Source organism: Oncorhynchus kisutch, linkage group LG9 (genome assembly GCF_002021735.2).
Source record: "Oncorhynchus kisutch isolate 150728-3 linkage group LG9, Okis_V2, whole genome shotgun sequence".
Lineage (NCBI taxonomy): Eukaryota > Metazoa > Chordata > Actinopteri > Salmoniformes > Salmonidae > Oncorhynchus > Oncorhynchus kisutch.
Genome location: NC_034182.2, coordinates 2,555,720 through 2,567,893, shown reverse-complemented (window position 1 = coordinate 2,567,893; position 12,174 = coordinate 2,555,720). Strand labels below are relative to the sequence as shown.

Genomic DNA, 12,174 nt, shown 5'->3' with positions numbered 1-12,174 from the left:
ATTGCGTTTGTTTATCAATGACATCAACCAAGAGCTGGGGTTAAATTACCTCCACCCACTTGAAAGAGAGAGGTCGATAATTTACAAGCATGCCAGAGTTTTCCAAAGTATTTCGAAGTTTTAACTTTGAGTGACCTAAAACATAATTATAGGTTTATAAGGTAGGTAGTATTTTACTTTGGTTACATAATTGTTCCTCTCTTCTCCACCCCTTTTCTTAACGTGTCCTGTTCGCCTTCTCGTTAAGTGCTTCCACTTCAGTTTTCAATACTGATATCACTGTGCTGTGCACAACTCCGCTCGCTTCGGAATGTAGACGCAAATATGTCTGTCTCCACAATGGAACTACAATCCGAACTGCTCAAGTCCATCTGGTACGCGTTCACATCGCTGGACATGGAGAAATGCGGCAAAGTATCGAAGTCCCAGCTGAAGGTTAGATTTGAAGTGTAATATTTCCAAGTGCTGAGCTTTATAATCAGGAAATGGGTGTTGAATTGCTTCTGTGCCTCTGGCGCCAGCATGTTAATCATAGCCTACAGTTCACATAATAATATACACATAAACGTTTGTTTAGATAACCTTATAAACAAACATTTTGAGGTTTGAAAATCTGATCAAGATAGCCTAAAAAGTACATTGTTAGCCTCTTACAAGTTATTATATTAGCCTATAATACATTATTCAGCTTGAATCTAGGGATGTATACTATTTATAAAGTTAACAGTCCACCAGTAAAAATAATAATTTGCATGGATCAGGCAGGAATACTGCTCAGTATGAGAAACATGCAGATGAAAACATTCTCACTCACAACAATTTGGATACATTGGTGACTTTAACACATGGATACACCCTCATGAGTGTGTATCCATGAAACGCTCTTTCAGTGAGTAATCACAACAGCGGCAGCCTACACACAGAAATGGGAGCATTAAAGTCAGCCAATAGTCACCTATGCCCTCTTTTCAAAGTCCAGGACTTGCCCTCTCCCTTTACTGCAGTCAACTTGTACACATGACAACATATCAGAGTTTACTGTACAACAGAAACAGACGGTGCTGTGTGTTCAGTCATCTTCCCCTTCACTCAGTCTCTGGCCTTTCGAGTTCAAACAAGTTGTGTTCTCTCTTTGGTGAGAATCCCAGGAAATAGCAGGCAGGTGTTCAGACACGCTCACACCGAGGGGGCTGTGTGTGTGTGTGTGTGTGTGTGTGTGTGTCAGTCAGTCAGTCAGTCAGTCAGTCAGTCAGTCAGAGGCCTGCAATGTTGTTTACACTGCTTGTTTTGGTTTTTCTTATTGACCGCTTTGTTTTTTCATATGATTTGAGATGATTAGAAGTTGTGAACTCATTCAGTAACCACTTACATAGTGTATACAAATATAGGAATCGCAGATGTAATATTGACAGGAACATTATACATTTAAAGGGTCATTTTGGGAGATTCTCAGTTGGCCAAAAGACCATCCTCTCCTCAAATCCTCCGCCCTCTATCCTTGGTGACCCGGAAACCACTAAGTTGTAGAGTGGTCGAGGATCACTTAGTTGTGTCAATTAGTTTAAAACAGAGGAGTGTTCTCGCTTTTTCAAAAGGAGGAGAGGAGAGGACAACTGAGGACAGAGGAGTTGAGCGAACCAATTGAGAATCTCCCTTTGACACAGGCATTTTCTTCATTTCTGTGTGTGTGTGTGCGCGTGCATGTCGCAGGTTCTCTCCCACAACCTGTACACGGTGTTGAACATCCCTCACGACCCCGTAGCACTGGAGGAGCACTTCCAAGACGATGACGATGGACCGGTGTCAAAACATGGCTACATGCCCTACCTCAACAAATACATACTGGCCAAGGTAAACTACCTCAACAAATACATACTGGCCAAGGTAAACTACCTCAACAAATACATACTGGCCAAGGTAAACTACCTCAACAAATACATACTGGCCAAGGTAAACTACCTCAACAAATACATACTGGCCAAGGTAAACTACCTCAACAAATACATACTGGCCAAGGTAAACTACCTCAACAAATACATACTGGCCAAGGTAAACTACCTCAACAAATACATACTGGCCAAGGTAAACTACCTCAACAAATACATACTGGCCAAGGTAAACTACCTCAACAAATACATACTGGCCAAGGTAAACTACCTCAACAAATACATACTGGCCAAGGTAAACTACCTCAACAAATACATACTGGCCAAGGTAAACTACCTCAACAAATACATACTGGCCAAGGTAACCATCCCATCATACTCAATTGAGTATTTTCACATTGAGATGAGTGAATTCCAGTCCATTCAGGAGATGAATTGCACTTGATCTTGATCTTAGTTCACCCAAAATTACATATTGGTTTCCTTAACCTGTGAGCAAAACCGAAGCATGCATTGCTGTCTTACCTTATCCATAGACTGCTTACAGGGTATTGAAACCAATATGTAATTTGGGTGAACTATCCGTTTAACATTTAAACTCTTTACCAGTACTAATGAACAAATTAAACCCTGGTGTGCTGCACCCAGGTCAAAGAGGGTGCATATGACAAGGAGACGTTTGACGACCTGTGCTGGATGATGACCATGAAGAAAAACTACAGACCTACCAGTGGCCAGGGGGGGCTGCTGTGCTCCCTGAGAGACTGCTTCAAACTTTTCTGTCTCTTCAACCTGCTGTCGGAGGACCACTACCCACTCATCATGATTCCACAGGAGGTGAGGGGGGTGGGGGCAGGGAGAGACTGACCTCCATTGGCACATTTAAATATAAAGCCAAACAGTATCTTTCAGAGAGAAAAGAGATGTACAGGTAGGGAGGAAATAGTTAATCTGAAAAAGAGGGAGAAAGGAGGAGAGCTGAAGAGGGAGGGAGAATAGAGGGTTAATAGACACACATACAGTACTGTATATAAACAGTAAGAGAATAGTCATAGTTATGCAGTCCAGTGGTCATTTTGACTACACTGTGTGCTTTGACGCTTGCAGTATACAAACGGTATGTTTATCGATTAGCCCCTTGCTCAGTGGAGGCTGATGCACCATCCTCTGGTGCATTGCTAAAATATCTCTACTCTAGGTCCTTACTTCCTGTTCTCCTCCCCCTAAGCAGGAGGTCAGAGTAGAATAAACCAATATGAGGGAGGTTTGGTTTCCTGTTGATAACATCTGCAGGCTTTATGAAGATGTGTTGCAACTTGCTGACCACAGCATTATCCCTTTACTAGATCACTTTCTGAGTATGGGTCTCAGCAAATTCACCCATAGAAGGATAAAGATATTTTCTGACTTGTACGCACACACACGCAGGTGGAGTACCTAATGAAGAAAATTTCCACTGCGATGAATCAGGAGTGGGACGGCAAGCCCCTGGAGGACCTGCTATCCCAAAATGGCTCTGTCCAGGAGGAGGGCATGTCGGTGTGGGTGTTCCTGGATCACATGGGTGCCGGGAGGCTGCTGAGGGTCAGCAATGCGGGTGCCTTCAGTTTGGCTCTGGACCAGGTCTTCTTGGAGATGTACCACAACGTCCTCAAGAGGGTGAGTTGGTGGGGCTGTGTGTGTGGGCTGTTTTTATGTGTGTGTAGATGTGTTTGCGCTGAATGAAATTCACATTACAGGGACAATGATCGATCCCTCTCTCTCCCTCCCTCTCTCTCTGTCTGTCTCTCTCTCTCTCGCAGGGTTACATGTGGAAAAAGGGACATGTGCGCAGGAACTGGATGGAGCGTTGGTTTGTACTCAGGCCATCCTTCATGGCCTACTACGCCAGCGAGGACCTGAAAGACAAGAAGGGAGAGATTCCATTGGACCAGTATTGTGTTGTGGAGGTAATCTTGTTATTCTGGTTTATCTTTCAATCCACAAAACCGGTAGAAAAAATATTGGCTAGGGTAATTCAATTTGTTTGTTAATGGCTGAGTGAATCGCTACTGTGTACTCGAAACTGAGAAGTACACTATATATACAAAAGTATGTGGACATAAAAGTAAATCGAGCACACAGCCATGCAATTTCCATAGACAAACATATTGGCAGTGGAATGGCCTTACGGAAGTGCTCGAAAAAGTTCACAGAACGGGACCGCCAGCTGCAAAAAATCCTCTGTCCTCAGTTGCAACACTCACTACCGAGTTCTAAACTGCCTCTGGAAGCAACGTCAGCACAATAACTGTTTGTCTGGTAGCTTCATGAAATGGGTTTCCTTGGCTGAGCAGCCAAACACAAGCCTAAGATCACCATGCTCAATGTCAAGCGTCTGCTGGAGTGGTGTAAAGCTCGCCGCAATTGGACTATGGAGCAGTGGAAACGTGTTCTCTGGAGTGATTAATTATACTTCACCATCTGGCAGTCCGACAGACATATGGGTTTGGCAGATGCTAGGAGAGCGCTACCTACCCAAATGCATAGTGGCAACTGTAAAGTTTGGTGGATGAGGAATAATGGTCTGGGGCTATTTTTCACGGTTTGGCCAAGGCCCTTTAGTTCCAGTGAAGGGAAATCTTAACGCTACAGTATACAATGACATTCTAGACGATTCCGTGCTTCAAAATTTGTGGCAAGAGTTTGGGGAAGGCCCTTTTCATGTTTCAGCATGACAATGCCGCCGTGCACAAAGCCAGGTCCATACAGAAATGGTTTGTCAAAATCAATGTGGAAGAACTTAACTGGCCTATACAGAGCCCTGATTCCAACCCCATCGAACCCCTTTTTGATTAATTGGGATGCAGACTCCGAGCCAGACCTAATCGCCCAACATCAGTGCCCACCTGACAAATGCTCTTGTGGCTGAATGGAAGCAAGTCCCTGCAGCAATGTTCCAACATCTAGTGGAAAGCCTTCCCAAAAGAGTGGAGGCTGTTATAGCAGCAAATGGGGGACCAACTCCATGTTAATGCCCATGATTTTGGAATGAGATGTTCGACGAGCAGATGTCCACATACTTCTGGTCATGTTTTGTATTTTTTTTAATTAAACTTTTATTTCTACAGGGTGGGTCACCATTGAGACCAGGGTCTAATTTGAAAGGAATCCCTGTGAACATTAACATACAAGAAATAAAACCGGATTAATCAAAACAAACACAACTCTCACATCACCTCCCTTAAACTCCATCTAAGCTGTCCAGTGGAGAGCAGTGAGTGTAATTTCAAGGTGACCTGAAGGCCATTCCATGAGGTGGACCTCCAGAAGCAGTCGGTCCATAGAGCGGGTCTGAAAATGGCAGGATCTTCAGTTAATATGTGAGCTGATGTAGTTGGGGGCGTCTCTGAAGAACCGCTTTATGTACAAAAAGTAGCCAGTGGTGGACCCTTCTGGTAGTTAGAGACTCCCAGCCAACAGATCTATACAAACTGCAGTGATGTGTACGGAACATTGTCCCCAGTGATAAAAAGAAGTGCTGAATGCTAGTTTGAATCTAAAGTTTTTAAAGCAGAGGCTGCCACATGCATGTAGATTACGTCACCATAATCAGGTACTGGGAGAAGCGTTGCTTGAACAATCTTCCTTCTACTTTCCAAAGTGAGGCTGGTTTCTTTTATATAAAAATCAATCCTATCTTAATTCTCAACTTTCGTGTCAGTTTGCCAATGTGTGTTTTTTTTTAAAGACCGCTTATCAATCCATAGAGCGTACTTATAACGGAGGTCTTGTTCAATTTGGGCTCCCTTCAATCAAATCAAAGTTTATTTGTCACGTGCGCCGAATTCAACAGGTGTAGACCTTACAGTGAAATGCTTGCTTACAGGCTCTAGCCAATAGTGCAAAAAAGGTATTAGGTGAACAATGGGTATGTAAAGAAATAAAACAACAGTAAAAAGACAGGCTACATACAGACACCGGTTAGTCAGGCTTGAGGTAGTTTGAGGTAGTATGTACATGTAGTTATGGTTAAAGTGACTGCATATATGATAAACAGAGAGTAGCAGCAGTGTAAAAACGGGTTGGGGGGAGGCTCACAATGCAATTACCTATTCAGGAGTCTTATGGCTTCGATAAAAACTGTTGAAGCCTTTTTGTCCTAGACTTGGCACTCTGGTACCGCTTGCCACGTGGTAATAGAGAGAACAGTCTATGACTGGGGTGGCTGGGGTCTTTGACAATTTTTAGGGCCTTCCACTGACACCACCTGGTGTAGATGTCCTGGATGGCAGGCAGCTTAGCCCCATTGATGTACTGGGTCGTACGCACTACCCTCTGTAGTGCCTTGCGGTCAGAGGCCGAGCAATTACCGTACCAGGCAGTGATGCAACCAATCTCGATGTTGCAGCTATAGAACCTTTTTGAGGATCTCAGGACCCATGCCAAATCTTTTTAGTTTCCTGATGGGGAATAGGCTTTGTCGTGCCCTCTTCACGACTGTCTTGGTGTGTTTGGACCATTCTAGTTTGTTGTTGATGTGGACACCAAGGAACTTGAAGCTCTCAACCTGCTCCACTACAGCCCTGTCGATGAGAATGGGGGTGTGCTCGGTCCTCCTTTTCCTGTAGTCAATGTGCAAATATGTAGGTCCTCAAAGTTAATATTACGAGACTTGGAGACCAACATAACCACGTTTTTTTTATTAGCATTTAGCACTAGTTTAAGATCAGTAAGCAATTTTTGAATGGAGTCAAAACCATGCTGACGGTTATGAATGGCCTGCTGTTAAGATGGGGAACAGGAGTAAATAACTATCATCCGCATAGAGATGAATGTTACAGGTTTTAACAGATAGACCAATATTATGTATAGAAATAGTGAAGAGAACAGGGCCAAAAATCGACCCCTGCGGCAAACCTTTCATAATATTGAGGAAGCTAGATTTGATAACATCAGTACAAGTTGTCCTCACCATTTAGATGGTTATTGAACCAACTGCAAGATGCCTGATCTAACATATTTCACACAACCTTTGTACAAGTAAGAAATGGTCAGCAGTATCAAATACTTTTGACGGGTCAATAAAAAAGGCAGCACAATGATTCTTATGGTGTAAACAATATAGCACATCATCTAGACAAGTGTAGCTGCTGAAACAGCGCTATGTCTGTTAATCTGTCTGCATATTTCAAGACATGGCATATGGGGGTGTAGTTAGATACCCAAAGGGCTGGATGATTCTCTTGTTATGGCTCATCCTTGAAAAAAGGTATACCATACTGAACAAAATATCCACCTGACCGGTGTGGCATATCAAGAAGCTGATTAAACAGTATGATTATTACACAGGTGTACCTTGTGCTGAGGACAATAAAAGGCCCCTCCTAAAATGTGCAGTTTTGTCACACCGCACAATGCCACAGATGTCTCAAGTTAAGGGAGCATGCAATTGGCATGCTGACTGCAGGAATGTCCACTAGAGCTGTTGCCAGATAATGTAATGTTTATTTCTCTACCATAATCTGCCTCCAACGTTTTAGAGAATTTGGCAATACGTCCAACCGGCCTCACAACCGCAGACCACATGTAACCACGCCAGCCCAGGACCTCCACATCCGGGGACCTTGACCTGCGGGATCGTCTGAGACCAGCCACCCAGACACTTGATGAAACTGTGAGATTGCACAACTGAAGAATTTCTGCACAAACTATCAGAAACGGTCTCTGGGATGCTCATCTGTGTGCTCGTCATCCTTACCAGGGTCTTGACCTGACTGTAGTTCAGCGTTCTAGGCACTGAAGTTGGTTACAAGGCCAGCATCCCGGAGTCTCCTCTTCACTGTTGACGTTGAGACTGGTGTTTTGCGGGTACCGTTTATTGAAGCTGCCAGTTGCAGACTTGTGAGGCATCTGTTTTTCAAACTAGACACACTACTGTACTTGTCTCCTTGCTCAGTTGTGCACCGGGGCCTCCCACTCCTCTTTCTATTCTGATTAGGACCATAAATTCTAACTAGCATAAATTGGGCATTATCACCAAGGGCCACATGTAGGACTAGACATTCACATTGCTTAGGGACAGCGGTAGTGCGAGATACAGAAACATTTTAAGTTGTCCTTTGTAAATATGGCGACATCTCCACCTCTGTCAGATTCAAAACATTATAACCAGCTAGAGATGCATCAGTATCCGGCACAGTCTTATTTAGCCAAGTGTCCCTCAACCCCTCCCATCTATCTCTGAACACCATCCAGTTTTGATTTTTATTAGCCATATATTTGTCAACTGTGCTATGTTTCACAAAAGTTCTGAACCTTTCTATTCTCATAGTTTCTACAGATTGTAAATTAAAGACATTTTTTTGCTAAAATTATTATATTAATTAAGAGGATCCAAACCATAATTTGCTAATAAATTCATTTAAAAAATCCTACAATGTGATTTTCTGGATTTTATTTCTCATTTTGTGTACCTATGATGAAAATTACAGGCCTCTCTCATCTTTTCAAGTGGGAGAACTTGCACAATTGGTGGCTGACTAAATACTTTTTTGCCCCACTGTATATGGCACAGCTGTCAATTTTTTTTGGGGTCCTTAAATGAAACTGGTATACTTTTAAAAAATGTATCATAATTTTCTTTAACCACTTTTGGTCTTTAATGCAGGGCTGACCAAGTTCTTTACTCTTTCCCTCTTCCATTTTTGCGGTTTCAGATATTACCAGAATGTCCACATTGGTTTGAGAGGTCAGAGTTCAAGATCAAACTTCTGGCATTTACATGAATCAGTCCAACACCACAGCTGCAGGATTTCATATCAGACTCTAATATCAGCACATATGCTCAGTTGGTAACCCCTGATTTGAAAATACCATAGGGTTAGCTTGAATTGGTATAGATACAAGCTTGTCTAGAAATGTACCATCGGGCCTATATTTTGAACTAGGATTTAGATTACAACAAGAGTCAATGAGGGTTACCTATTGCGAGCCTGATGCAAATACTGATCATTTATGGTCGGGATTAGCTGAGCGGAACTTGGGGTCTTGATAAGTCAATGTCACCCTGGTAGTCAACCACCAGATATCCTCTCTTTGTCTTAGGCTATTCCAGACAGGGATGGGAAGCGTTGTCTCTTTTGTGTGAAGACCACCAGCAAGACCTATGAGATGAGTGCTGCTGACCAGAGACAGAGGGTGGAATGGACCCAAGGTGAGGGGATGTGAACAAGTGTAACGCCCTGCCTGAGACACAAGCCTAATTGTCGTCCTCGGACCTAGAGGATATCCTGTTAACCTAATGGTTTAAACATTTGGGAGACCCCTCGGTTGAAAAGCATTAGGGAAGGAACATCACTTTTTAAAATTTCTCCTGTGTGTGTCTGTCCTCTCTCTCCCCAGCCTTGCAGACTGCCGTCCGTCTCCAGGGTGAGCGCAAGTCCTCCCTCCACCAGGAACTAAAGCTGAAGAGGCAGGTCCAGCGTGAGCAGAGTCAACGGGAGCGCAGCCTGAGCGCCAGCAGCAGCCGCGGCAACCAATCAGAAGAGCATACCATTCAAGACCTGGAGAAGGAAAAGGAACGGCAAGGACAGGCGATAGAGAGTATTATTCAGGTGAGCAGGAGGGAGAGAGAGTGAGACATTAAAGAGGAGAGATAGGAAAGCGGAGGTAATGCATACAGTACCTAACATGTATTTCTGTCCCACAGCACCAGCGAGAGGTGGAGGCACGGCGCAGGGAGGAGGAGGAGAAAGAGAGGGAGCAACAGAAGGAGGTCCAGAGAGAGTTGGAGAGACAGCTAGACGAGGCAGAGAAGGTAAGATAATGTACTGAAGAATGAGGTTAATTAGTGCACCTGTGTAGGTTCCCCAGATAAATGATTAGTGTGTGAGAGAGAATGCAGCCGGTGTACATGTATACGTACGTGCCTGATTGCCTGCCTGCGTGTGTTCCCCAGTTGCGGGAGAGCATGCAGGCTGAGATGGCAGAGAAGGAAAAGGAGGCCGAGCAGCAGAGGAAGAGGATCCAGGAGCTGGAGCTGACCCAGCAGAAACTGGAGGCTGCTCTCAACACAGAGATACAGGCCCACATGGAGGAGGAGAGAGTCAGGCTGGAGCTAGAAGGGTAACACGCCTACACAAACTTATCTCAACACGGAGATACAGGCCCACATGGAGGAGAGAGTCAGGCACACACACGCCATTTTAGACACACACACACGGACACACACACACATGGCTGCAAGACTAAAGACACAGATCAGATCACCAAACGTCCCTGTCTATTGTAGTAGAATTGTCTTCTGTGTCCTTATATCCCTCATCCTCTCCTATCTATCCTTGTCTCCCTTTCTACTGTCTCTCTACCGTTGTCCTCCTTCCTCTCCTTTCCCAGGGTACTGCAGGCAGAGGAGAAGAAGAGCAGGCAGTGTCTGCTCCTCCAGGAGCAGCAGGAGGCATCCCGCCACTTCAGCCCCAGGGAGGAGGCCCCAAACAGAGCGAAGGAAGAGCGGCCGGCCCCCTCTGCCCTCCACTATGCCTCCCAGGAGCTCCAGAGCCTCCGAGAGACCCGAGAGAGGAGTCACCAACACCTGGAGGTGAGGGAGAGGAGAGGAGATGAGAGGTAGAGGAGAAGAGGTGGCAGGAGGTGAGGGGAGAGCAGGATAAGGCTATTGTTCAGGATCTTTTTAGGTGGGAATCTTGCTCCTGTGGACTTTAGGCAGACATAATTTCCACAGTGAAAAAGCTTTATATAATTATTTGCAGGTGGAATTGTTGCATAGGGCACCTATAAGTCAATAACAGCTAGTAAATGATAGATGGTAAAACAAAGTGCAACTGACATCAGCTTTGACTGTGTTCTCATGTCCTTGTTTCCTTCTCTCTGGGTCTGTAGGAAGTTCAGGAGAAGCTTCGTAAAGCCAGCAACCATGTCCGACACTGGAATGTTCAGCTCAACCGCCTAATGAAACCCATCGCACCTGGGGGTAATGCTCTGCCATGTCTCTCTCTCTCTCTCTCTCTGTTGTAATAAATCAAAAAAATACTACAATAAGAAATCAGAGTTGATGGACCGTCAATAAAATATACTAAATATGGTATGCCATATCTTTTGCTACAGACAAGTTATCATCGTTGCCAGTGAAAATCACCTGCTCGAAACAGGAGGGGGCGTTAGCCAGCAGTGAGTTTATCGCTAAACTCCAACCAAGAGCCAATCAAGAAATTCAGCAAATACTTGAGAGCCAATCGGCTACAGAAGAGAAAGGACTACAGGAACAGGTGGAGGCTTTCACCCTGTCAGAGCCTGGGGGATCGTGATGTGTCATGGGTAAATTGTGACTGACTGACTGATCTACAAATAATATTGTAGTTTATTTATGACGCAAGGATCTTTGCAGATCAGTCATTCGGCAGTCGTCTGCACTGTTGGCTGCAATGTCGAACATTCCCAGTTGTTTTACATGTCAACAGTCTGGCTGAGTTCCTGCCCGACTAGATGTACAGGTGTTGCATTGCATCAATCAATGGTTGCGTGCCACTTTGTCGACTGTGCAGTCGGGCATCAGATTTCTACATCAATTGAGGTGTTTAGCTGATGTGTTAAATACCAATCCAGGCTTTGAAGATCTGGAATGTAGTCGGGGAGGAACCTGACCTTTACCAATGGTAGTGCTGACTAGGAGATGAGTAGGATCTGTAAAAAATAAATTTAAGGGAATTTGTCTTCCTTTAGAAAGTGCTTTGATCGAGGAGATACTACCTGTGCAATAAGAATGCAAATGTTTGTTTCTTCCTTCACAAAAAATCTTCCGTTCTGTACGAACATGTCCCATGATGAGGACTATGATTCTTGGCAGGTGGACCCAGTAGCCTATACACTACTTCAAGAACTGAGAAACACCTCATTAACCAACTGACTGTTCATATTTCCATCTTGCTAGGGGACAACAGTCATTGTAAATGATACAATACAGAGAATAAACGACAGGTTTGAATTTCTGTACAAAAGAAGTGTGCGTACTAGTATGTAGTGTGTGAACAACGTGATTGCTCTCTTCTCTATTTGATACAAGGCAGTCTAACAAACCCATGTATGCCATTTTTTTGTCAGGAAAGGAAAAGTGTCATGTCAGGAAGAATCGGGACAGGCAAATATGTTCTCTTTTATTCTTGAAATGCAATCTATTTGAAGTAACGTCTTAAATCTGTGGCTCACATATGCCTAATATATTGACATATATTTCAAATGCATATGTAATATGTACTAGTATTTCAAATAAATATATCCAAATACATGTCTTAAT

General features: G+C 44.0%; 1 protein-coding gene across 1 annotated transcript; it reads left to right on the top strand.

Annotated features, from left to right (window-relative positions):
- LOC109896254 (differentially expressed in FDCP 6-like) lies at nt 1-12,165 on the top strand. Its single transcript, XM_031831486.1, has 13 exons — nt 1-161; nt 248-435; nt 1,711-1,851; nt 2,535-2,723; nt 3,315-3,545; nt 3,689-3,835; nt 8,973-9,081; nt 9,270-9,481; nt 9,577-9,684; nt 9,826-9,992; nt 10,263-10,464; nt 10,764-10,854; nt 10,989-12,165. The coding sequence occupies exons 2-13, from the start codon at nt 325-327 to the stop codon at nt 11,186-11,188; spliced, it is 1,908 nt and encodes a 635-aa protein (XP_031687346.1). The 5' UTR covers nt 1-161; nt 248-324; the 3' UTR covers nt 11,189-12,165.
- Nucleotides 12,166-12,174: the final 9 nt, after the last annotated feature.